At 50.3% G+C, this 22,445-nt stretch overlaps 1 protein-coding gene across 2 annotated transcripts; it reads left to right on the top strand.

The window, feature by feature from the left end:
* Positions 1-3,813: 3,813 nt before the first annotated feature.
* On the top strand, positions 3,814-21,541 carry PTCHD2 (patched domain containing 2). 2 transcript variants are annotated; one of them, XM_009079789.1, is made up of 20 exons: positions 3,814-4,741; positions 5,977-6,196; positions 7,686-7,822; positions 8,158-8,292; positions 8,518-8,678; positions 9,133-9,272; positions 10,011-10,156; positions 11,636-11,797; positions 12,197-12,358; positions 12,744-12,866; positions 13,468-13,604; positions 14,093-14,274; positions 15,037-15,167; positions 15,268-15,440; positions 16,648-16,774; positions 17,626-17,771; positions 18,119-18,278; positions 18,648-18,761; positions 19,743-19,909; positions 21,179-21,541. In XM_009079789.1, exons 1-20 carry the CDS (start codon positions 3,814-3,816, stop codon positions 21,539-21,541), a joined length of 4,014 nt encoding a protein of 1,337 aa, XP_009078037.1. The 2 variants fall into 2 exon arrangements, with proteins under 2 accessions (XP_009078037.1, XP_009078030.1); XM_009079782.1 differs by having other exon boundaries at positions 15,265-15,440.
* Positions 21,542-22,445: the final 904 nt, after the last annotated feature.

Here is a 22,445-nt window from a genome sequence, read left to right as displayed (position 1 = left end):
CCCACCTGGAGGAAACCTCTTTGCTTTGGAAAGGGTAGAGAGAAGCCCAAGAAACCTGAATGCCTACCCCAACCAGCTGAATCAGTGCCTGTTCTCTAAAGAAACAGATCCAGGGCTCCTAGGAGTGTTGATATCCTCTGCTTTCAACCTGGCACAGGCTAAGCTCGCACAGAAGTGAGGCAGAGCTTTGATGAGGGCTGCAGGATTAAGTCCACTGTGCATATCCTGGAGTTGAAAAAGTAACTGGGCCATGATTCAGTGCTGGGAGTCCCTGGATAGCATGGGAAGTGGTGGGGGGATAACATACCAGCCCCCAAGTAGAATTGAAGCTGAAAAAACCACATTTCAATCCTCTTCTGGCTGATTTCAGGGTTTATCTCCCCCGCTGATTCCGTTTGCTGTGGTTTGGGTTGGATCAGCTTTCATCCTGACCCAGGCAGGATCTGATGAAGAAGGCAAAGCCAGATGAGTCCCAGGGGCAATGCAAAGTGTGCTGTGTCTGGCTTTGGAGCTGAGTCAGGTGATAAACTCTCTCTTGCAGGGGGTTCAGAGCTGTGGTGGAAGCAGGGCAGGATGCACACAGGTGCTTACCTGCATGCAGAGGGAGGCTGTCACTGTCTGGGGCAGCCCAGCCCAGGTGCATCCTGCCCTACCATTGCCTCTCTGTCCAGACCAAGTCTTGATCATTCCATGACTCAGTTCTCATGTGGATGCACACAGTCTTGGGGCTTTTCCAGCCTGCATCCTGCCCTACCATTGCCTCTCTGCCCAGTCCAAGTCTTGATCCTTCCCTGACTCAGTGCTCATGCGGGTGCACATAGTCTTGGGGCTTTTCCAGCGTTTGCTGCACTGGGGTTTACACCAGTGTCAGGATTAGAACCAGTGTGCAGCTTCAGGGTAGCACGTGTTGGTTGTCAGGCATTGCAGGTGTCCATCTGTTAGAACTGGGGCTTGCAGTCCCCATGAGCATGGCTGGAAGAGCCAGAGGGAGATGCTTCAGGTCTGATCCCATCCTTGAGTTGAGGATTTAGCTCTTTCTGCTGCCTTATTACTATCTTGCTCTGTCTTGTTTCCCTTTCTTGTCACGTGCAGGCTCTTCTGTCTCAGGATTAGAATCTTTTCGCTCCTTCTCCTCAGTAGCTCAATAAATGGGAAATTATTATGGCTCTTTACCTCTCTTTCTAAAGAAAGAATACATGTGCTTGTTCAGGTCTTGCAGTAACTCCATTCTGCTGAAGGAGAGCCCAGGGCAGCTGGGTGGAGGGGAGGTACAAACAGCTACACACCAGCCTGCCCAGGTGGGATGAGTGAGGTTTGCACCTATATTGATGCAGCCCCAATCTGCACTAATGTGAGCTGCAGTGGTAGCTTGACTGTCCCTTAGAGGCTGAAGGTGACAGTATTTGTCAGCCAGGTGAGGGATGGGAGTCACACACTGGCCAAGGACATGCTATGCAAAGGTGTGGGGTGATCTACAAGCTGGAGCTGCCTCAGTGCTGTGTTTGGGGTGCTGGTGTGCCAGCAGGCTTTGGACACATAGAAGGATGTCCCTGCCCTCCACTCCTTTGTCAGTGTTGATAGGATTCTGGCTGTACCCTGGGGAGAATTTGGGAGTGTAGAGTGTGGGAGAGAAGGCAGGACTGCAGTAAGGAGTAGCTGGAAGAGGATTTATTTGCAGATTTAGGGACTTGGGAAAGCTTCCTCCCCATCATGATGCAAGTAAGGCTCGGTGAGCAACAACAGAAGAGCACATGGGTCTGTGTGCTCATGAAGCTGAGGAGCACCTGCAGGCCTGTGGCTGTCCTGTCCAGCATCATTTGTATGCTCCTGGTTTTGCCCCAATGCCCAAGGCTCACACAGTGATCCATGGTTGTTCAGGGAAACTTTCAGACACTCCCTGTCTGTTTAGGATTATGCATCCTGAATATTAAAGAAAACTCAGTGGAGCCTAAACCCAGCTAGATTTCTCCTGACCTTTCCAGAGGCTTGAAAAGATCCCCTTTGCTTTCTTCTTCCTGTCTAACAGCTCTGCATGTGAAGGGGGAAACCACACAACAGAGTTTTGTGAGCCATTCTCTCCTCATCCTGTTTCTTAGCCTTCTGAGGGTTGGAGGTCTGGCAGGAGAAGGGACCGTGGCCATCTGCCAGCAGTGGTGCCTGTCTGTTTTTGCACTGTGAGATGGGAGAGCAGGAGGCTCACACAGCTCTCTGCAGCCTGGCTGAGATTTTGAGACAAGATCAGTTGCAGATTAAAGACACTGACCAGCGTTTGTGCATTCCTTGGGGTGGGCAGGAGCTCAAAGGTTCCCTGTTCTCCACTGGCTCTGTGATGCTGGGTACACTCTGCCCAGCCTGCCAGCACAGCTGCTGTTCAGACCAGACTGAATCCCATGGGACCTCTGTGAGCAAAGCCACAGACATCACCCAGGCTGAGCAGAGCCAGGGAGATTGCTGTGACCCTTGTTCCTCTGCACAGCCCTTTTCTGCCAGGGTGCATTTCTGTGCCAAGGCTTTTCCTCTCAGTTCAAGTTCACGCAGTTCCCAGGTCGTCTGAGGACCTGGAGTTAAGGGGTGCTGGCAATTTATCTTGCTGCTGATATAAGGCCTGTTAAAATAGAAACACTGCTTAGGAGCAAAGCTCCTAAATTGTTTCTGGCCTGTGTAAATTGCTTTCAACTCCCAGGGTCAGGTAACAAACTGAACCTGTTCATTCACTGAATGAGCAGAGGCTGCTGGCTTTGCTGCTCTGAGCCAGGAAAAGGAGTGACACAGGCTCTGGGCTTTGCTCTCAGGGACCACCACCTGCAACTCCTGGCTTGGGATGCACCCAGGGAAAGTCTGGGAACCTGTGTCTGCTAGTAAACCCCTGCAAAGGAGAGCACCTCAAGGGATTATGTGGGCTGATCAGAGAGTTTCCTTATTCTCATTCCCTGGGGGCAGTAACTGCTTTTTCCCTTTCCTGGCTGTTCCCTAGGAATAGGAAAAACTCTTTCCATGAATAATGTCCCGCAGGGGTGGAAGGAAAGTGGGTTGTTCAGCCCTTTCCTTTCCCTCGCTGGGGGTGGATATCCCTTCAGGAACTAGAGCAGGGTCAGAGGGAGTTCTTGCAGGGTTGGTATGTGCAGGTCTATAAGGAAAGTGGGTTGTTCAGCCCTTTCCCTTCCCATGCTGGGGGTGGATACCTCTTCAGGAACTAGGGCAGGGTCAGAGGGAGTTCTTGAGGGGTTGGTATGTGCAGGTCCACGGATACATGTGTGCCTGCAGGTGTAGGTGTGTGTGCTTCTGGCTCTGTGTGCACACACGTGCAGGTTTTGTGGGAAAGGTGAATACAGCTATAAATAGCTGGGGAAAACCTATTGTCAGTTTTAAGGAGAGAACGATACGCTCCCTTGCTTTTTCCATCTGGTAGCATGAACCATTCCTGAGTGTGAGAACCAGGTTAGCTAATTAAATGTTCCTGCTGCTGCAGTCTAAGCAGCATACTGTGAATCCCTTGTGGTCTCCATGCCTGGTGCTCCCAGAACTATGCAGAGCTCTCTTCTGCCACAGCTCTGAGCTCTGGGACTGTTGTTTGAACTTCTCCCTCTGGTTCCTTTGCAGGCAGGGTGTGGGATACCCCACGGTGAGGCTGTTTTCCAGTGGCTGTAGCAAATCTGTGGGGTTTGGAAGGAGACATGCCTTGCTGAACTGGAGTGTGTCCTCTCCCAGCTCTGCTGCTGGGATCCTTGGGCTGTGGGTTCCTGGCTGTGCCTGTGACACCATTGCTGGGCTTTGCTGACTGCTTTTCCCTCCCCCTGTGTGCAGGTGCTGGACATGGACACAGAGGATGATCCCTTGTTACAGGATGCCTGGCTAGAGGAGGAAGATGAGGAGGTAGCCTTCAGCTCCTGCAAGAGGCGAGAGGGTGCTCTGCTGTGTGGGAAAAGCCCGTGCAGAGTGAGGCCCCTGCGTGTCACACTGCCCGTGTCTGGCTTCTGGAATATTGTTGGTTGGGTGTTTACTAACCCGTTCTGTGCTGGCTTCATCCTTTTCCTGGGCTGTGCCATCCCTGCTGTGCTTGCTGTTGTTATGTTCCTCCACTACCCAGCCCTGGATATTGACATCTCCTACAATGCCTTCGAGATCCGCAACCACGAGTCCTCGCAGCGCTTCGATGCGCTTGCCTTGGCCCTCAAATCCCAGTTTGGATCGTGGGGGAGGAACCGCCGGGACCTGGCTGACTTCACCTCAGAAACCCTGCAGAGGCTCATCTTCGAGCAGCTCCAGCAGCTTCACCTCAATGCGTCCCATCTCGGGGTCGGCGCGCGGGTCAGACGCAGCAGCCCGGAGAGCAGGATGAGCTCTCCCAAGCCCCACGCCCAACTGGAGCCAGGGAACAGGACTGCCCGGAGTGGGAGGGGAGCCCCACGCTGGGACTACTCCAGCACGTACATCAGTGCCAACACACAGACACATGCCCACTGGCGCATCGAGCTCATCTTCCTGGCTCGGGGCGACTCCGAGAACAACATCTTCACCACCGAGCGCCTCGTCACCATCCATGAGGTTGAGCGCAAGATCATGGACCACCCTCGCTTCCGGGAGTTCTGCTGGAAGCCTCATGAGGTTTTGAAGGACTTGCCCCTGGGCTCCTACTCCTACTGCTCCCCTCCAAGCTCCCTCATGACCTACTTCTTCCCCACTGAGAGGGGAGGGAAGATTTACTACGATGGAATGGGACAAGACCTTGCTGACATCCAAGGTGAGCTGTGAGCCATGGGTGAGGGCTGGAATGTTTAACACATGCATCTCCTCAAGTTCAGGCAGTCACTGGTGTGCAGATAAAAGGGGTGACTGCCTTGTACAGAGAGGAAGATGCTGCTGGGTTGTGCCTTGAGGAATCATCTTTTCTTGTGTTCCTTTTCAACCCTTTCAACAAAGCCCTTACAACTTCGGTCACAGGTCACACAGGCCCCCACAGCTGAGTAAGAGGGACAAGTGAGGAGGAATCCTGCATGTTACAGATGTCTTCTACTGATCCTTGTCCCCTGTAAATGACTGTGGTTGACTAGAACAATGTCAGGGCTTGGACAGATAATAGGGATGAGCTTTCCTGCACTAGAACAGATAAAAGAGGTCTGTGGGCTGCTCTGGAGCTTGAAAGGCAGCTTGAGTCACCAGCTGGAAAGGCTTCTGTAAGGAGAGGAGTAGGAAGGCCATGCCTCCTCCTCCCAGCTCTGTACCCTGTACTGTGCACCTCTAGTACAGCAGGGGCTCTGGATGGTGAAAAAGAGGTGACTCATGAGGAGTCTGTGGGTGTGATGTGGCTGTGGGATGAAACCTCCATCTGTCTGCCGAGCCAGGCTGCAGACCATAGCTGCCCAGGAGCCATGCAGGGAGCAGGCAGTGAATTAACTCCATCTGCTCCAGTGTGAGTTAACAGTTCTGCCACCAAAACAGCAAAGAGCACAGTTTCTGGGTCTTTCTGGTGTGAACTCTAGGGAACTGGATTGTGGGACTAGACAGGCAGTGTCTCTTACTCAGAACTAGCTGAATGCCTCCATCTCTGCATCCCTCACACCATCAGGTGGCAGAGATACCAGATCACAGCAGAGACAAGACTCCTCATCTTCTATGGGCATTGTTTAGTTCTTGTGCTTCCCAGTGTGATGAAGGACATGTGTATGAGAATGAAGTGCATGCAGGGGTGAGAATGTTGATGGGGATGTTGTGTGCATTGCTGGCTGGGGGAGCTGTGGTTCGCGTTAGTCAGGTGGAAGATGTGTCCCTGATGGGAATTGCATGTAGGCAGCATGGCAAGCAGAGTCACAAAGCAGAAGTGGAATGTGAGCCTAGGCAATCCAGCTTTCCCCAGCCCTCCTTGCTGTCTGATGAAGAACAGGGTCACTCCCAATTTCCCTTTGTCAGGCTAGACCCTATGCCTTGCCAAAACAATTAAGCAGGACCTAACAAAATTGGCATTGCTTTCTCCCACAGGGTCCCTGGAGCTGGCCATGACCCACCCCGAATTCTATTGGTATGTGGATGAGGGTTTGTCTGCTGAGAACATGAAGAGCTCCCTGCTGAGGAGTGAAATCCTCTTTGGGGCACCACTGCCAAACTACTACTCGGTGGAGGATCGCTGGGAGGAGCAGCGTCACAAGTTCCAGAATTTTGTCATCACCTATGTGGCCATGCTGGCCAAGCAGTCCACGAGGTGAGGCAGGGCAGGTGCTTGGCTGGGAACAGGAGAGAGCATGGGTGGGCAGAGGATGGAATAGGCTTTTCAGGCCGTAGAAGCTCTGCCTTAAGGTTCACACAGGGCACATGTGCCTGTTCTGCTCTGATAGCCGTGCAGCATTCAGCCTCACCTGGAAGGCACTGGGCACAGAAGGCTTGGCACAGCTCACTGCTGGTCAGTCTCAAACAGTGGCCATGGCATAATGCTCCAGATGAAGGAGAAAGAGCATCTCCTTTGAAGCTGGGCTCAGGCACAGTGCTGTGAATGAGGGTGGGGATCACACTGAAACCCCCTTGTATGCTTCCCTTTAGTGCCACCTCCTACTGCAGCAACATCAGTAGAGACAGTGAAATGGGACCAAAGTTTGAATCCAGTGCCTGCCTTTCCACTGAGCCCTTGTCTGGCATTGTTTCCTGCCATCTCACTGTTTGCTTCCATCCCACAAGTCCAATTCCACTGGGTCAAACAGAGCTGCCTTCCTGCTCTGAATTTGGCCCCAGCTGCTCTGATGCAGCAGGTGAAATGGTCTTTACTCAGGGCATCAACCTGCAGATCCAATTCTGCTTTTGGGTTTTGTGCAGGGAGATGGGGAGCTTCAGGGCAGGATAACTTTCAGGAAATACAGACTTTTTTTCACCTCCAGGTCTGTATGACTTTGGTTGAATAGAGCTTTGCTCAGTGCTTGTGAGAGAGAGATGGTAAAATAGAGCTAAAAGAGCATCCCAGTACCCAGAGAGCCAAGGGAAGCAATGAGTCCCAGTGTCTGTACCAGCTCTCTACTCCAGCTCTCTACTGCTCTGAGTCTTAGTAGCTCCCAGAACGAGGGGATACTGATCTTCCAAAGCGGAGAGGAATGCAGCCAGCCCATCAGCCCTGAGAGCAGGCAGCCACAGAGCTCTCTGAGCAACAGGCTGGCAGAGCAGGTTGTGGTTATGAGAAGCAGAAAGGGAATTGGGGCCAAGGCTGTTCTGAAGCTTGGATCCCTGATAGCCTCCTATGGTGCAGTGATATTGTACTCCTGGTTAAATTATCTTGGATTACTTCTGCTCAGAGCCAGCTTCCAGAAGGAGAAGCTGGTAAATCATATGGTTTCTGATAAGCTCTCACTCTGCCTGCATCCGTTGTGCTAATATAATAAGCAATGATTAGGATTACGGATGGAATTGGCTTTGGAGGCTTCAGGAACTGTCTGTTAGTGCCAAAGACCTACCATGCACTGGAGGAATTTAAAAAATGTTAGATCTGCTCTTTATTTTTCACCCTTCTTGTGTGACCTTCACCTCCAGCAGCAACCTTGTTCAACCTGCTCTCACCACTCTGAGCTGTTTCCTCAGAGAACTGCCAGATTTTTCCAGCAGTGACCTCCTTTGGCTCAGGAGGAGACACAGTGCTTTAAATCCCCTGGCTCTGCTCCCTTTGCATTCAACTCTGCATTCTCCTCTTCCTTCATATCTTCCCACCCTAGCAAAGTCCAGGTGCTGTATGGAGGGACAGATTTGTTTGACTATGAAGTGAGGAGGACTTTCAACAATGACATGTTGCTGGCCTTCATCAGCAGTAGCTGCATAGCTGTCTTGGTCTACATCCTCACCTCCTGCTCAGGTAGGTGTAGTCATAGCTGTCCTGCTCTCTGGTCTGGTGAGGAGGTGTCCCTGCCCATGGCAAGGGGTTTTGACTAGATGATCTGTAAAGTCCATTCCAACCCCTAAAATTCTATGATTCTATGATCTTGCTAATGCTGATGTAAATCTGATGTAATTTTGTGGATGAGCCTCATGGGAAGGAGTTTGCAAGCAATACTCTTGCAGCCCTGAGCTATTCTCTGTCACCAACACACTCATGGGAAGCAGTATCCCAACAGGGCAGGTGGGAGGTGTCTGTTCTCCTGGGATGATCAGAAACACTGACATATTTATCATGTTTCTTTCCTCCTGTAGTGTTCCTGTCATTTTTTGGCATTGCCAGCATTGGGCTGAGCTGCCTGGTGTCTCTGTTCCTGTACCACGTCGTGTTTGGGATCCAGTACCTGGGTATACTCAATGGTGTGGCTGCCTTTGTCATTGTGGGGATTGGTAAGCACATCCTTACTCAGAGCCTAGCTGTGCTGCCTTGCCCTAACTCCTGCTTGCAGGAGAGAGGAAGGTAATGGTGGCAAATGCACATTGAATTTCGAGCCCTTTCCCTCCATTACCTGTAAGTGTAATATTTGCAGGTCAGATGTTGAGAGGGGAAATTAGATTTTTAGCATGTATCACTACTGTGAGCGAAGTAGCAACATCTCTGTCCTCTTTTTCCAGGGGTTGATGATGTCTTTGTTTTCATCAACACCTACCGCCAAGCCACTCACCTCAAGGACCTGCGGCTGCGCATGATCCACACCATCCAGACCGCAGGGAAGGCCACGTTCTTCACCTCTCTGACCACAGCTGCAGCATATGCTGCCAACATCTTCTCTCAGGTACCCTGCAGCTTTGGGATTTGAGGCTTTCCATTCCTGTCAGAGAACCTGATAGAGCAGGAACCTGCCAACACCATCTGTCCTCCAGCACAGGGAGATGCTGGACTTGCTTGCCCTACAGGGCTGTCCCTTATCTGCTGTAAGGCAGTGGACACTCTCCTTGTATCAGCATTCAAGGCAATATTTCCTGTGCCACCGATCAAACAGGATCCAGTGGTTATCAGGCTCTGGTTCAGCTCTTTACCTACCAGGTTTGCTGACTCCCATGACTGATGTCAGCATGAGCTATTCTCAGGTTCCTTCAGGCATCTCTTTCTAGCCTCAGGTTTGCTGACTCCCATGACTGATGTTAGCATGTGCTATTCTCAGGTTCCTTCAGACACCTCTTTCTAGCCAGGTGTTTCTCCAGCTCTCCTGCCCAAGCTGATCCCAACTCTGTTCTCTCTCTCTGTAGATCCCAGCTGTGCATGACTTTGGACTCTTCATGTCACTGATTGTGTCCTGCTGCTGGGTAGCTGTGCTCTTCACCATGCCAGCTGCTCTTGGAATATGGACCCTTTATGTGTCCCCACTAGAGAGCTCCTGCCAAACCAGGTAAGCTCTGGAGCCTCCTTGGGTGGGTGGGAAGTTGTTGTGCAACTCATGCTCAAGGCAGTGTGCAAATCCCTGCCCTATCCTCTCCATTATCTTCATCCCCCTCAGGCAGCTTGGCTTTGCCATTCCCTGTTAGTCTCTAACAGAAAGGAAATGTAATTTCTGCCATTCTAGATGGGAGCAAAATGGAAGGGTCAGGTCCTAGTCTTACTCTCCCTAGTGCATGCACAGGTGCCTTCCAGGACCCAGACTGCAGTGTCAGTCAACCCTCTTTGTTGAATCCCATGAAGTATTGGAGCTATTTGTGTTCTCAGAGCACTTAATGCACAGCTTCAAGCTGGGGAGACACAAGCCCTGCAAGGCAGACAGAGCAACATTGCTCCTGCCTGTGAGCACAAGCAGGACATGCAGATTTGTATTGGAAAGTCAGCCCATTTCCCCTTCCACTGCTCTTTAGCACTGCAGATGACCTGGCCTGATTTAATTCATTAGCAAGGAGATGAACTGCTGAAACTCCGATCACTCAGCACCCAACACAGCTCTGTGTGTATTCTGCCCAGCCCCTGACCTCTCAGCATTCAGCAACAGAAATTGCTCATGGCAATACCTGTTGTCTTTCTAAGTAATTGGAGCAGGCTATTGCTGCTCTCCTTGTCACTGAAGGAGCCCATTGGTAACTCTTTGCGAGGTATATGACTTAAAATTCTTGCCTTTGTTTCCTTTCCTGCTCCAATCCAGCTGTAGTCAGAAGTGCACCAAAAAGAGAGCCTTGCACCTGGCTGAAGATCTCTTCATTGCCTCGGAGGTCTCCTCCAGATCAGGCAGAGAGACACTTCCCTACCTGGACGATGACATCCCACTGCTCAGTGTGGAGGAGGAGCCTGGTATGTGTGTGCTGTGTGGTGCCTTCAGGGGGACCTCACAGCCCTGTTCACACTGCAGTTCTTCCTATCCCTGCCACTGGTCCTTGCCTCAGTTTCCCTAATTGTAAGCTGGAGATGGTGCTGGCATAGGAGGTTGTAGGAGTCAGAACTCACTCCTAGCTCTAAGGTGATTTGAAATCTTCTGTAGGTTTCATTACATGCTTTCGACCTACTTTGCTAATTCTCTGGAGTCTAATATGGTCTGTTTTCTGTCTGGAATCACTGATTCCAACATGGATATAGCCATGAAACATCAAATCTGTAGCACCAGATCAGCTCACCTTTGAGTAAAGACTTTTCTCATCTTCCCTGCCATCTGGAGCACTGCATTTGGGAAATAGGCAAGAGAACACTGTTGTTCTCCAGCATCACCTCCCCAGAGCAGCTCCTTTGTCATGGCGTGAAGAGGGCAATGACTTGCCTGAAGCCACACAAATAATCTAGAAAAAAAGCCCAGAAATTCCCTATCTGTTGTTAGCAGGAGATAATCCTTCTAGCCCTGATCTGAAGATAAAGGTGCTTACAGGGTCGTGCTCTCTTGTACTTGGCTTCTAAAACTTGCTGGAATCTGTGCCTTTTAAAACTCCCAACAGAAATGGTTTGGGCAGTGAATAGTTTTCATGCCCAGGAGCAAATTGGAACTGGAGGCAAGTGGATCAATGCCACAACATTGTGCAGACCCCTCACTGCAGAGTGGGCTCTGAGCTGCCTTTGACAGGCAGACAGTGGAGCTCTGGCTCTGTGCTGACAGAGGTCTCCTTAGTATACCAGAGCCACATGGAATGGTGATGAATGGAAATAATCCTTCCCTTCCCCTTAGAGTAAACAGCAGGATGCTTCCTCCAGGGCTCCTGGGCATCAGGTAACTTGTGAAGGAGCAAAGCAGCTTGTTCCAGTTGGCAACCAAGCATGGTTTGTGGGTCAGCTGTACAGCGTGCCAGGCATGCTTGATCCCACTACAGCAAGTGCCCACTTCTCACATGTAGAGTGGAGGGCAGTTCCCTTGGCATCCCTGAGCTGAAGAAAGAAGATCAGAGAGGAGCCAGGCTGCAGTCAGGAAGAAGTCAGTTGTGTGTAATTAGCTGTTAGATGTATTTAGGGAGACAGAGACAAATTCTTCTTGGCCTAAGAAGAATGTGATGTCCTTGTGACATTATGGACAGTATTTGTGGGATCTGGCAGAGGAGGAATAGCCTGAAGCATCAATTTGGACTGAGCTATGGATTTAAAAGTGTAGCTGTCATATGGCAGTGACTTGACAAAGATACTAGGAAGTAGTAGACATCCTGGGAAGTCATTGCCTCTGCCTGGGTCTTACTCCAGCTCTTTAGCTTAAGTGAGTTGTACAACTTGCAGAACATTTGGTAAAGGACAGCAGAGAGCTCTGAGACACTTATGACACTGAGCACTGAGACTGCTTTTGATTTCTCTCTCTTCTAGTCTCCTTGGAAATGGGGGATGTCCCCTTGGTGTCTGTGATGCCAGAAAATCTGCAGTTTCCTGCAGAGAAGAGCAACCGAGGTCACTTGATAACTCGTCTGCAAGAGCTGTTGGAACACTGGGTGCTGTGGTCTGCAGTGAAGAGCAGATGGGTGATAGTGGGTAAGGAAGGGGTGGGGGGTATTCCATCTGCCTAGATTTTAGAGGGTTTGACAGCATCTCAGTCCCCAAGCCTTGATTATTATTGACAAGAGATGAGAAAAGGGACATGGTAAATGGCTCTTAACACAGCAGAAGAGTGCTCCCAGAACAGCCAGGCCCTAAGGGAGTTGCATTAGGAACTTTTCCATCCCTCTCCCTTCACTCAGATCTGAAATGGCAAGTCCTGATGGGGTTTTGCAGGCATGGGGCTCATTACAAGAAGGCCAAGCTGCCAGTGTGCTTTAGAGGTTGTTCTTTTTCGTGCTGAAAATACCATCTTCCTACCACTCTCTCTGAGTATATCTAAAGTGCAAGATACCTGTTGGGTCCCACACACTTAACCTGGCCTTCTCCTTGCAGGGCTCTTTCTCCTTGTCTTGCTCCTGTCCATATTCTTTGCCAGCCGCCTCCACCCAGCTAGCCGTGCTCCAGTGTTATTCCGGCCAGACACTAACATCCAGGTGCTGCTGGACCTCAAATACAACCTGAGTGCTGAAGGCATCTCCTGCATTACCTGCTCAGGTGAGAGTGCTGGTCCCCAGACCATGGTGGGTGCAGCCTGCCCTACACCCTGGGCTGGAGGAGCTGAAATATCTCACTGGATATTGCATGGAGCCCATGGAAGGGAATCTCACGTGGGGAGTGGGATGGTTGAGTTGCCTGGAGGAGTGAAGTATTCTGACAAGTCCTTCCTGCTTCAGCCTGGGTGTTTCTGCTGGAACAATTCCTTCACAGCCCATGAAAACTGACTACTTTTACTCATACCAGTGCCCGGCTGGGGCTCTGTGTCTCTGTGTTGCCTGCTAAGGGTTTGGTGTTTAGCTGCAGAGTCTGTGGTGTGCACAGGGCTGGTAGGTCTCTTGTCATGCCATTCCCTCTTTCCTCCCTGACTAACCTTGTGGGACAGGTTTGTTTCAGGAAAAGCCCCACAGTTTGCAGAACAACATCCGAACCTCCTTGGAAAAAAAGAAGAGGGGCTCAGGGTCACCCTGGGGAAGCAAAGGCAGCATAAGTGATACAGGGCAGCAAGGTGAGTGGGGCATGATAACTCTGACCACGTTTGGGTTTAGAGTCAAAAGATCCACTCAGGTAGAAACTAAACCATATGCTCTCTGAATAGCTGATGTGGAATATTTCTCTTCAGATCCTGCCTCACTGATGTAAGGGGCATCTTTGCAATTCCCCTTTCCCTGAATGCCTGCTGCTCTCTAGGGCATGCTCCTATAACCCAGGTGGCAGTAGAGTCTAGTGACAAATCACACTGATCTGAGTACAGGACTAGGAACTCCAAGCTTTTGCATCCTGGTCCTGTGTCACAACCTTGTTAGCAGGTTACAAGGAGAGTAAATTCAGGCTGCTTTACAGAAGATTTTGAGGATAAAAGAGTTACTGGCCCAGGTCTCGAGATGACATGAATCAATAAGCCATCAGGAGTTACTGCAGCTCAGGATATATTTGTGACAGCCTTTGAAAGGTGTGCTATGCTGTGCTGTGCTGTCAGAAGGCAGAGGCTGTGCCTGCTGTCCCAGAGGAGAGAGGAGGCCAGAAGAACCCTCTTCGGCTCTGCTCATGTCTGTAGGATTTGCTGATTGAAAAGTACCACCAGCCCTCATGCCCTCGCTTTTGTTCAGATCTCCAGGGAACTGTGTATATCTCCAAGTCCAGGAGCAAGGGAAGACCAGCCATCTACAGATTCTCCCTCAATGCCAGTGTCCCTGCGCCCTGGCAGATGGTGTCACCGGGAGACGGGGAGGTGCCTTCATTCCAGGTGAGTCAGTCCAGGATGTTGGACCCCTCTATCAAGAGTGCAACACTCAGCAGGTGAGCACAAGAGCCTCCTCCTGTCTCTCCATGGGGTCCTAGGTAGCTGTGGGTGAAATCTGCAGGGCACTGCAGTCAGATAGTTAACACAGAAGGCATCGGCATCACCCAAGATTGTGCCTTGTAGTGGCACAATACTTACCTGTTGCTGTTGTGATGTGACTGTCAGCAATGGGAGCAGAACTGGGGGTGTCTGTGGAACAGGTTTCCCTCCCCCTGGGCAGAGCAACCACCATTCAGCCTAGGCCACTGAGAATGGGAGTGCTGAGAGGCTCCATCACACACTGGCCAACAGTGGGAAGGGGCAGACTGGGGGTTGTGCCTGTGGTGCTCATTCTGTGTGGCTGTGCCAGTGCTCAGGGAGGAGGGGAGTGTGTGATGCTAATGTGCAAGCCTGTGGAGTTAAGTGTCTGTTTTCATTAATCCATTGCTTAGGTGTATAGAGTGCCTTTCGGTAACTTCACCAGGAAGCTGACAGCTTGTGTGTCCACAGTAGGGCTGCTTAAGCAGACGAGCCCCAGGAAGTGGATGATGACCACCTTGTCCTGTGACACCAAGAGAGGCTGGAAGTTCGACTTCAGTTTCTACGTGGCCTCCAAGGAGCAGCAGCGAACAAGGTAACTTTCCTTCCAAACCCCCCTCAGGGCCAGGCAGCAGAAACAGCACAGCTGAGAGGCTGATGCCTAATGGCCAGTGCCACTCCTGCCCTCAGCTGGTGACATCCATGGCCCTAGAACTTGCTTTGCTGCATGTGTGCCCCATCTCTGCAGTCATTTTGCAGATCCATAGCATCATAGATTCATAGAATTATAGGGGTTAGGATGGACATTAGAGATGATTCAGTGCCAACCCCCTGCCCTGGGCAGGGACACCTCCCACCAGAGCAGGTTGCTCAAGGTTTTATCCAACCTGGCTGTGAACACTGCCAGGGTTGGGACAGCCACAACCTCCCTGGGCAACCTGGGCCAGTGTCTCACCACCTTCACAGGAAAAAACTTGTTCCTAACATCTAACCTAAATTTCCCCTTCTTCAGTTTGAATCCTTAACGTGCCAAAGGCTTATGTTCCTAACATCTAACCTGAATTTCCCCTTCTTCAGTATGAATCCTTAATGTGCCAAAGGCTTGATGGGTGCAGAACTGTGCCTGAGGACTTCTCAGGATGGCAAAAAAACATTGCTGATCTTGTTCTTGCCCTGTTCCCAACTGAATTCTTAGGCTGAACAGGCAGCACAGAGGGTGCAGTGGCTAGGGATTCAGGTCTAGAGATGCTCACCTTTCCCTCTCTTTCTGTCCCAGAGAAGTATGTTCCCATGTAATGCTTTGACTAATCATCTTCACTACCTCTGGTCCCCCCTAACAAATTTCTTTGCTGCACAGGAAGCTGTATTTTGCCCAGTCACATAAGCCTCCTTACCACGGCCGAGTGTGTGTGGCACCTCCAGGCTGTCTGCTCAGCTCTAGCCCAGATGGACCCACCAAAGGCATCTTGTATGTTCCCAGTGAGAAAGGTAAGTTGACAAGACCCTGTTTAGCCATGTGAGTCCAGAAATTCAGACCTTTTTTGCCATCATCTGCTATAACCAACCTTTCTTCTGTATTTGACAGCAGCCCCCAAAGCAAAGCTGTCAGCCACATCTGGCTTTAATCCATGCATGAACACAGGCTGTGGGAAACCAGCAGTGAGGCCACTGGTGGACACAGGAGCTATGGTGTTCGTGGTGTTTGGGATCAGAGGTGTCAACCGCACGAGACGACCGGACAACCACGTCATCGGAGACATGGTACACACAGCCTGCCATGCTGGACAGGCATTGTGGGGGGTGATGAGTGAAGGATAGTCTCTCTGCATGGTGTTTAGTTCATCCCCACCATGGTACACACAGCCTGCCATGCTGGATGATGAGTGAAGGATAGTCTCTCTGGATGGTGTTTAGTTCATCCCCATGGCCCTGGCACTGTGGTCCTGCTGTCTGGACAGAAGGAGGAGCAGGGATGATAGATTGTGATGAGCCAAAAGTACACTTCTGCTTTAGAAACTTGACAAATCAGAGAGATCAGGAAATCCTTACTGAAAACACTTCAGACTTTTCAGAAAATCCCTTTGAGTGCAATATATAACCTTCTAATTTTGAGTCTAAATCTGGCTTTCCCGAGGATTTTAGAAACAAACCCATCTTGAGCTCAGTATGAAATCTCAGTACAAATTCAATATTCAGAAATTTTAGAAACAAACCCATCTTGAGCTCGGTATGAAATCTCAGTACAAATTCAAGATTCAGAGAGCTGATAGTTTCTATAATTATTTATCTTGTTATGAGCTGTTAACATGAAAAAACAAAAATCACTTACTCCAGGGAAAGGTTACTAAATGTGACTTTTCCAGGAGCATCTTATTTTCTGGGTCTGATACCTTGACATGTTCACAGCCTTTCCCCAGAATAAATATGCTTAGCTCTAGCCACTTGGCAGATGCACTTCAGCTTTCTGCTGTTCTTCCTGCCCTCTGATTTGGGGGCACTGTGCAGAATCAGCCTTTGTTTTATCTAGCAGGGGTGATGAGAAATGCAGCCTTCCTGCCCTCTGATTTGGGGGCACTGCAGAATCAGCCTTTGTTTTCTCTAGTAGGGATAGTGAGAAATGCAGATGATGGAGTGGGCAGAAGGCTGGAGTTTTGTGCTGGGCACTCCTAGGGATTCAGAGCTGCTCCTTATGCAGACCCTAATGGCTTTGGCCATGGCATGGTGGCTGTTCATGTCTCAGTGTTTCTGCCTGATTAGGGCAGGGGGGTGGGAGGGCATGTAGCTTCTCCCTGGATTATCTGGTAAGGCAGAGATGTCTGGTAGGTTTTCCAACTCTATAACCTGTGGTCTATATCAGCTAGTTCCAGGCTGTGTAGCCAGGAGAGGACTTGGCTCCTGCCTGCTCGTGCCAGTTGCTGTGTGTGTGCCTCACGTGTGGTGCTCTTGTTGTTGTGTCTCCTTGTGAAAGGGCAGCGTTATCTACGATGACAGCTTCGACCTCTTCAAAGAGATTGGCAACCTGTGCCGCCTCTGCAAAGCCATTGCCAGCAACACTGAGCTGGTGAAGCCTGGAGGGGCTCAGTGCCTGCCCTCAGGTAGGTTGGACTAACTCCTGCTCTGCAGCTCTAATTACTTGAGCTGAGATCCTCAACTGCAAACCAGAAAGAGTGGCTGCTGCTTGCTGCCTCCTTTGCTTCCTAAGGCAGCTTGACCCTTCTAGAACATGTCCTTGGTTGTGCTTTCTGGGAGATGAGAAAGAGAAATGATCTCTTTAACTTCAAAGACACTGAGCTTATTCTTTGGGATTTAATCCAGGAAGATAAGAAGAGAGTTGCATCCATTCTTTCCAGTCATGGGTATTGCTTGTGATGCAGTCTTTTGGAGCAGTAAATATCTTCTTAATAGCTCCTGAATAACCATCAAATCACACCTGATCTCGTTGCAGTGAGGCTACTCACTGTCTCTGTGGCTTTACATGCCTGACCAGTGACCTACATACTTGACCAGGGACCATCTCTCCCAACTTCAGAGGTCACAAGGTTATGGAGCTAAATCTAGGAAGTGTATATTGGCTTCAGGCCAGAAACTAGTCTCATGCCTGGAGAAAATCCCTGCCAGGCCAGGCAGACAGCCCTGAGCACTTGCTGTTTGTGCTGCTTCCTGGCAGCTGGGGACAAACAGCAGTGCCAGTGTCCTGTCCCATGCTGATGGCACAGAGTGCCCTTTCAAGCTAGCAGCAGCTGAGGGCTGTGGAGATGAGACCCCAAGGGCTTTGGCAAGCCAGAGTGGCAAGGGGAAGCAACTGCTGACAAATGGGGCCTGCAACTTTCTCTTGGGATTCTCTTTATGGGTTGTTGCTTGTTTTGTTTTTGTTTTAATCCCCTTGCTCCAAGGTGCTTCCTTTCCCTGTCCTGCCCTCCATCTCTTGCTCTTTCTTTCTCTCCAGGTTACAGCATCTCCTCCTTTCTGCAGATGTTGCACCCTGAGTGCAAGAACATCCCTGAGCCAAACTTGCTGCCTGGACAGCTCTCTCATGGGGCAGTAGGGGTGAAGGATGGGAAGGTGCAGTGGATCTCTATGGCATTTGAATCGGTGAGCAAGTGGCATCAACATCTATCCTGGTGACAGTTTCACCTTGTGACTTCTGGGGGTTTAGCTCTGCTCTTTCTGCACTGGCCACTTTCATTTGCAGCCATAATTTGGTGTTTATTAGTGTTTGTGCCTCGGTGCAGAACTCACAAGTTTTTAGAAGTGGCTGTTTATGCCACCATTAGCTCTGATCATGAAAGCTCAGGCAAAAAACTGGTGGCATTGCCCAAATGCCACTGCCAGTTCTGCCTGATGCTGCTATTCCAGATGGCTTGTTCTGCCTCTTCCCTTGCCATGCATCCCCTGCCCAGAGAGCAGGACACATGAGTAAGATGTTCATCTTGTTACAGACAACCTACAAGGGGAAATCATCCTTCCAGACTTATGCTGACTACCTGAAATGGGAGACATTCCTGCAGCAGCAACTCCAGCTCTTCCCAGAGGGCTCTGCTCTCCGGCATGGATTCCAGACCTGTGAGCACTGGAAGCAGATTTTTATGGAGATTATAGGCAAGTGACTGCCATATTTCTCTCCCTGGGGAGCCCACGCTCTCTGATACATCTTCACAGCACACTCTGTCCCATCTGGTGGGCATGAGTTACAGCTTCAGTCTCCTGTCATTGCTCTGCAAACTCCTAAAGCCTCTTCCTGCCTCAAGCAATGTGTACTGTCAAAATCCTAGGCAGAGCCCAAAGAAAATAGAGAAGGGAAGGGACTCAGCTCTGCTGATGTGATTCAAAAGTTGATCACCTTCTTTCCACTGTCACCCTTCCCATCTCCCCCAGTGTGAGTCCCTGTCTGCCTTGTTGCCAACAGGGACATTTTTCAGCCCAGCTGTCATCTTCCAGCATTCAAACTGGCTGGCTCTTTTCTTCCAGGAGTGCAGAGTGCCCTGTATGGTCTGGTCCTCTCTCTGGTCATCTGTGTGGCTGCAGTAGCAGTGTTCACCACGCACATCCTCCTGCTGCTGCCAGTGCTGCTCAGCATCTTAGGTAAAAACATCAATTCCACTGTGTCAGGCTTTCACTTTGCCTGGAATTGGTGGGTTGTGGCACTGCCAAGTCTCTGGTGATTTGAACTGAGTTTCTCTTACTCTATGTAAACCCTTTTGGCTTCCCAGGAGCCAGTCCTGGAAAACGAACTGGCTAAGTGAACAGAGGAAACTCTCAACAAATGCACAGGAACCTCATTGGGAAAGTAGATTTGTGTGTCTAATTCCCAGTGTGTTTTATCTGCACAATCCCTTCTATTTGTTTAAATAAGGGTTTTAGCCACACAAATGCCATCCCTGCCTGTTACGTATAATAATGTGATTAACTCCCACATGCTCTGAATAACAATTGCACTACTTCCCAAGAATCTGTACCATGGCTGCTGTTTCCAAGCAGTGGGAGATGTTAAAAGCTGAATATTTTAGCAGTTTTGTTAGTATTTGAAGCAAATTTGTAAATAGTTCCCTCTCCCTGGCTGGTGATTTGATGGTATTGTGGTCTAAGTGTGTTGCTAAACTTCTCAGTTTAAAAATCAAATCTGTCATTTTGAAACCACTTAGTCTCCCACACATGACTCACAAACAAACATCACTCATACCTTTAAAAAAATAACCATGCCTGCACTCAGCTTATGTGTGACTCCAGCAAGGAAAACAATGGGCTCACTTCCCTGTTGTGCCTGTGTGCACACATACTTGCCTGGGCTTGGATTCTTTTAGCAAGGATTAGTCTAGATTGGTGTCAGCTTGCCTAATATTTAACCAGGTGCTTCACTAGCCCCAGCAGGTCTGATTCACCTTACAGAATGGTCCCTGTGGTGAGGGATGGTGAGGGAGGTGTGGCAGGAGGGTGTGTGTACAGGACTGGGACTGGCTGGCAGGGCTATGATCCCAGACTCCCCAGGGATTGACTTGTATCAGTAGGCCTGGGCAGCAGTCCCAAGGTCCTTTACATTTGCCTAACATGACCTTTTTCACACAGGGGTCGTCTGCTTGGTGGTGACCATCATGTACTGGTCTGGCTGGGAAATGGGGGCCGTGGAAGCCATTTCCCTCTCCATCCTTGTTGGCTCCTCTGTTGATTACTGCGTGCACTTGGTGGAGGGCTACCTGCTGGCAGGAGAGAACCTGCCACTCCACCAGGCAGAGGTGAGCTCTGGGCTTCTATGGCTTTGCATTCATTCCTCTCGTGCCCCCCATGCCCTTTGGCTGTGATGCAGGGCCCAAGGCATGAGGGGATGTGGAGATGTGTCCCCCAACCTCACAGCATGAGTGGTGTTTGCTGCTTGTCCAGCTGACTGTGAGTTTTTGTACCTGAGTATAGCACACCCAGCTGAGGGTCCAGCCCACCGGGTTGTCCCTTTCCTGCTGGCCACGGCTATGTCCAAAGCAAACCCCTTTCATCTCCAAGTGAAGAGAGTATGTGCTGGAACAGCCACACACTCATTCTGTAACCCCTGCAAATTGCTTTGCTATGGTGTGCTGGACCTCCAGCTCTTCTCTGGCCTCCTTAACATATTTTGGCTCTTTGAGAAGATGGGGACCACAAAAGTTTGGGATCTCTGGTGCCTGGTCTTCATGCAGCATCTGTGTTGTGTAGGCCCAGCAGTCAGTCTGATGTGGTGGAAAAGAGGCACAATTTACAGCAGACTTTGCTGAGTTTAACCCCACAGCTGTTTGCCCAGTGTGCTCAGAGACTGCATGAACTGTCTGAGCTGTGCTCATAAACTGAGACAGGGGAGATTCAGATTAGATATTAGGAAAAATATTTTCCCTGTTAGGGTGGTCAGGCACTGGAATAGGGAACTGCCCAGGGAGGTGGTGGAGTCACCATCCCTGGAAGTGTTTAAGAGGTGTCTGGATGTGGCACTGGAGGATCTGGTTTAGGGGTTACAGCAGTGACAGGTTAAGGGTTGGATTTGATGATCTCAAAGGTCTCTTCCAACCCTGATGATTCTATGATTCATACAGCACCTTTATCCTGGACCAGGATTCTATGAACTAAGACATCTTCTCAAAGCTGAAAATAGTAGTGCAGCCCTATGGGACCTTTCCATGGTCCCATGTGAGCCAGGCTGGATAAAGGCTTGAGCAACCTGCTCTGGTGGGAGGTGTCCCTGCCCAGGGCAGGGGGTTGGGACTAGATGATCTGTAAGATCTATTCCAACCCCTAAATTTTGTGATTCTATGATTCTGTGATATGTGCCTGTCCCCACTGCCCTAACACTGCTGTCCCTTCCAAGATCCCATGTGAACCAGGTTGGATGAAGCTTTGAGCAACCTGCTCTGGTGGGAGGTGTCCCTGCCCAGGGCAGGGGGTTGGGACTGGATGATCTGTAAGATCCATTCCAAGCCCTAAATTCTATGATTCTATGATATGTGCCTGTCCCCAGTGCCCTAACACACTGTCCCTTGCAGGACCCCACGGCGTGCCGGCAGTGGAGGACGCTCGAAGCCGTTCGGCACGTGGGAGTAGCAATCGTCTCCAGCGCCGTCACCACCGTCATTGCCACCGTCCCACTCTTCTTCTGCATCATTGCCCCCTTTGCCAAGTTTGGGAAGATCGTGGCCCTCAACACGGGGGTGTCCATCCTGTACACGCTAACTGTGAGCACAGCCCTGCTCAGCATCATGGGCCCTGGCACCTTCACCCGCAGCAGGACTTCCTGCCTCAAGGCTGTGCTGGGGGTGCTCCTGGCTGGGCTCTTGGGGCTCTGCATCTGCCTTGCCCTGCTGAAGAGTGGGTTTAAGATCCCTCTCCCTAATGGGACAGCTCTGTAGATCCCATGCCAAGAGCCACGTGCTCTGTCTTCTTGCTCCCTTTCTTTTTGCTTTTCTTTTTAAAGGATATTTTTTGTAAGAAAAAAAAGAGGAAAAAAATCCCCCTTTTCCAGAAGTTTTTCAACTCCAGATGCACTTTATTTTCTAATGGGTTTTGCTCTAAACTTGTATTTATTTTGGGTAGTGATGGATGGATGATGGACAGTGAGGGCTGCCCAGGGAATACCTCAGCCCGTGAGTAGGAGGGGAGGAGGTTTCCTTCTCTCAGTTTCCTTTCTGTTTCTTTTAGTTTTTTCTTTTCTTGTTCTTTTATTTTACTTTCTTTTTTAACAAACAGAGCTTTCTGGAACTGCAAAGCTAAAAGGGGAGGAGTTGGGAAGGCCATCTGATCCCTTTCAAAAACTTTTCCCTCTGTCTTTCCTCTCCCCTTGGCCAGGGTCAGCATTGCAATGATGACTCTTGAGGTGATGTCCTACCCCCATGTCAAGCCTGTGCCTCTTTACCTGAGCCTTCAGGAACAGCAGGGAGCTGTTGGACAGGCCTGGGGAGCAGCCTCTTTGCTGTGCCCTGTACCCAAGCCAGACCAGCACTGAACTTGCTGCACAGAAGCTCTTATGGGTGTCACTGTGGGATCCAAACTAGAGGTGTTGGGTGGCACCACCTGCAGTGATTTGCTTTCCTTGTTTGGGGAGGGTGTTGGGACACATGACTTTCCCCTTCTTTCTGAAGGGACACTGCACCTTTTGCTGGGATCTCTTGGGTCTGTGAGCAGCCACCAGGAATGCAGTCAGTGCCCTCATCTCAGGAGTGAGGCCAAGGCAGTAGTGATGCCCAGTCCCACCTGGTCACCTCACCAGTCACTGTCTCTGCTCTTCATAGCAAAGAGGACACTAGACAGCCCTGA

This window comes from Acanthisitta chloris, unplaced genomic scaffold (assembly GCF_000695815.1).
Source record: "Acanthisitta chloris isolate BGI_N310 unplaced genomic scaffold, ASM69581v1 scaffold2200, whole genome shotgun sequence".
NCBI classification, from domain to species: Eukaryota; Metazoa; Chordata; class Aves; order Passeriformes; family Acanthisittidae; genus Acanthisitta; species Acanthisitta chloris.
The sequence above is the reverse complement of the archived record's forward strand: the minus strand, read 5'-3'. Positions and strand labels throughout refer to the sequence as shown.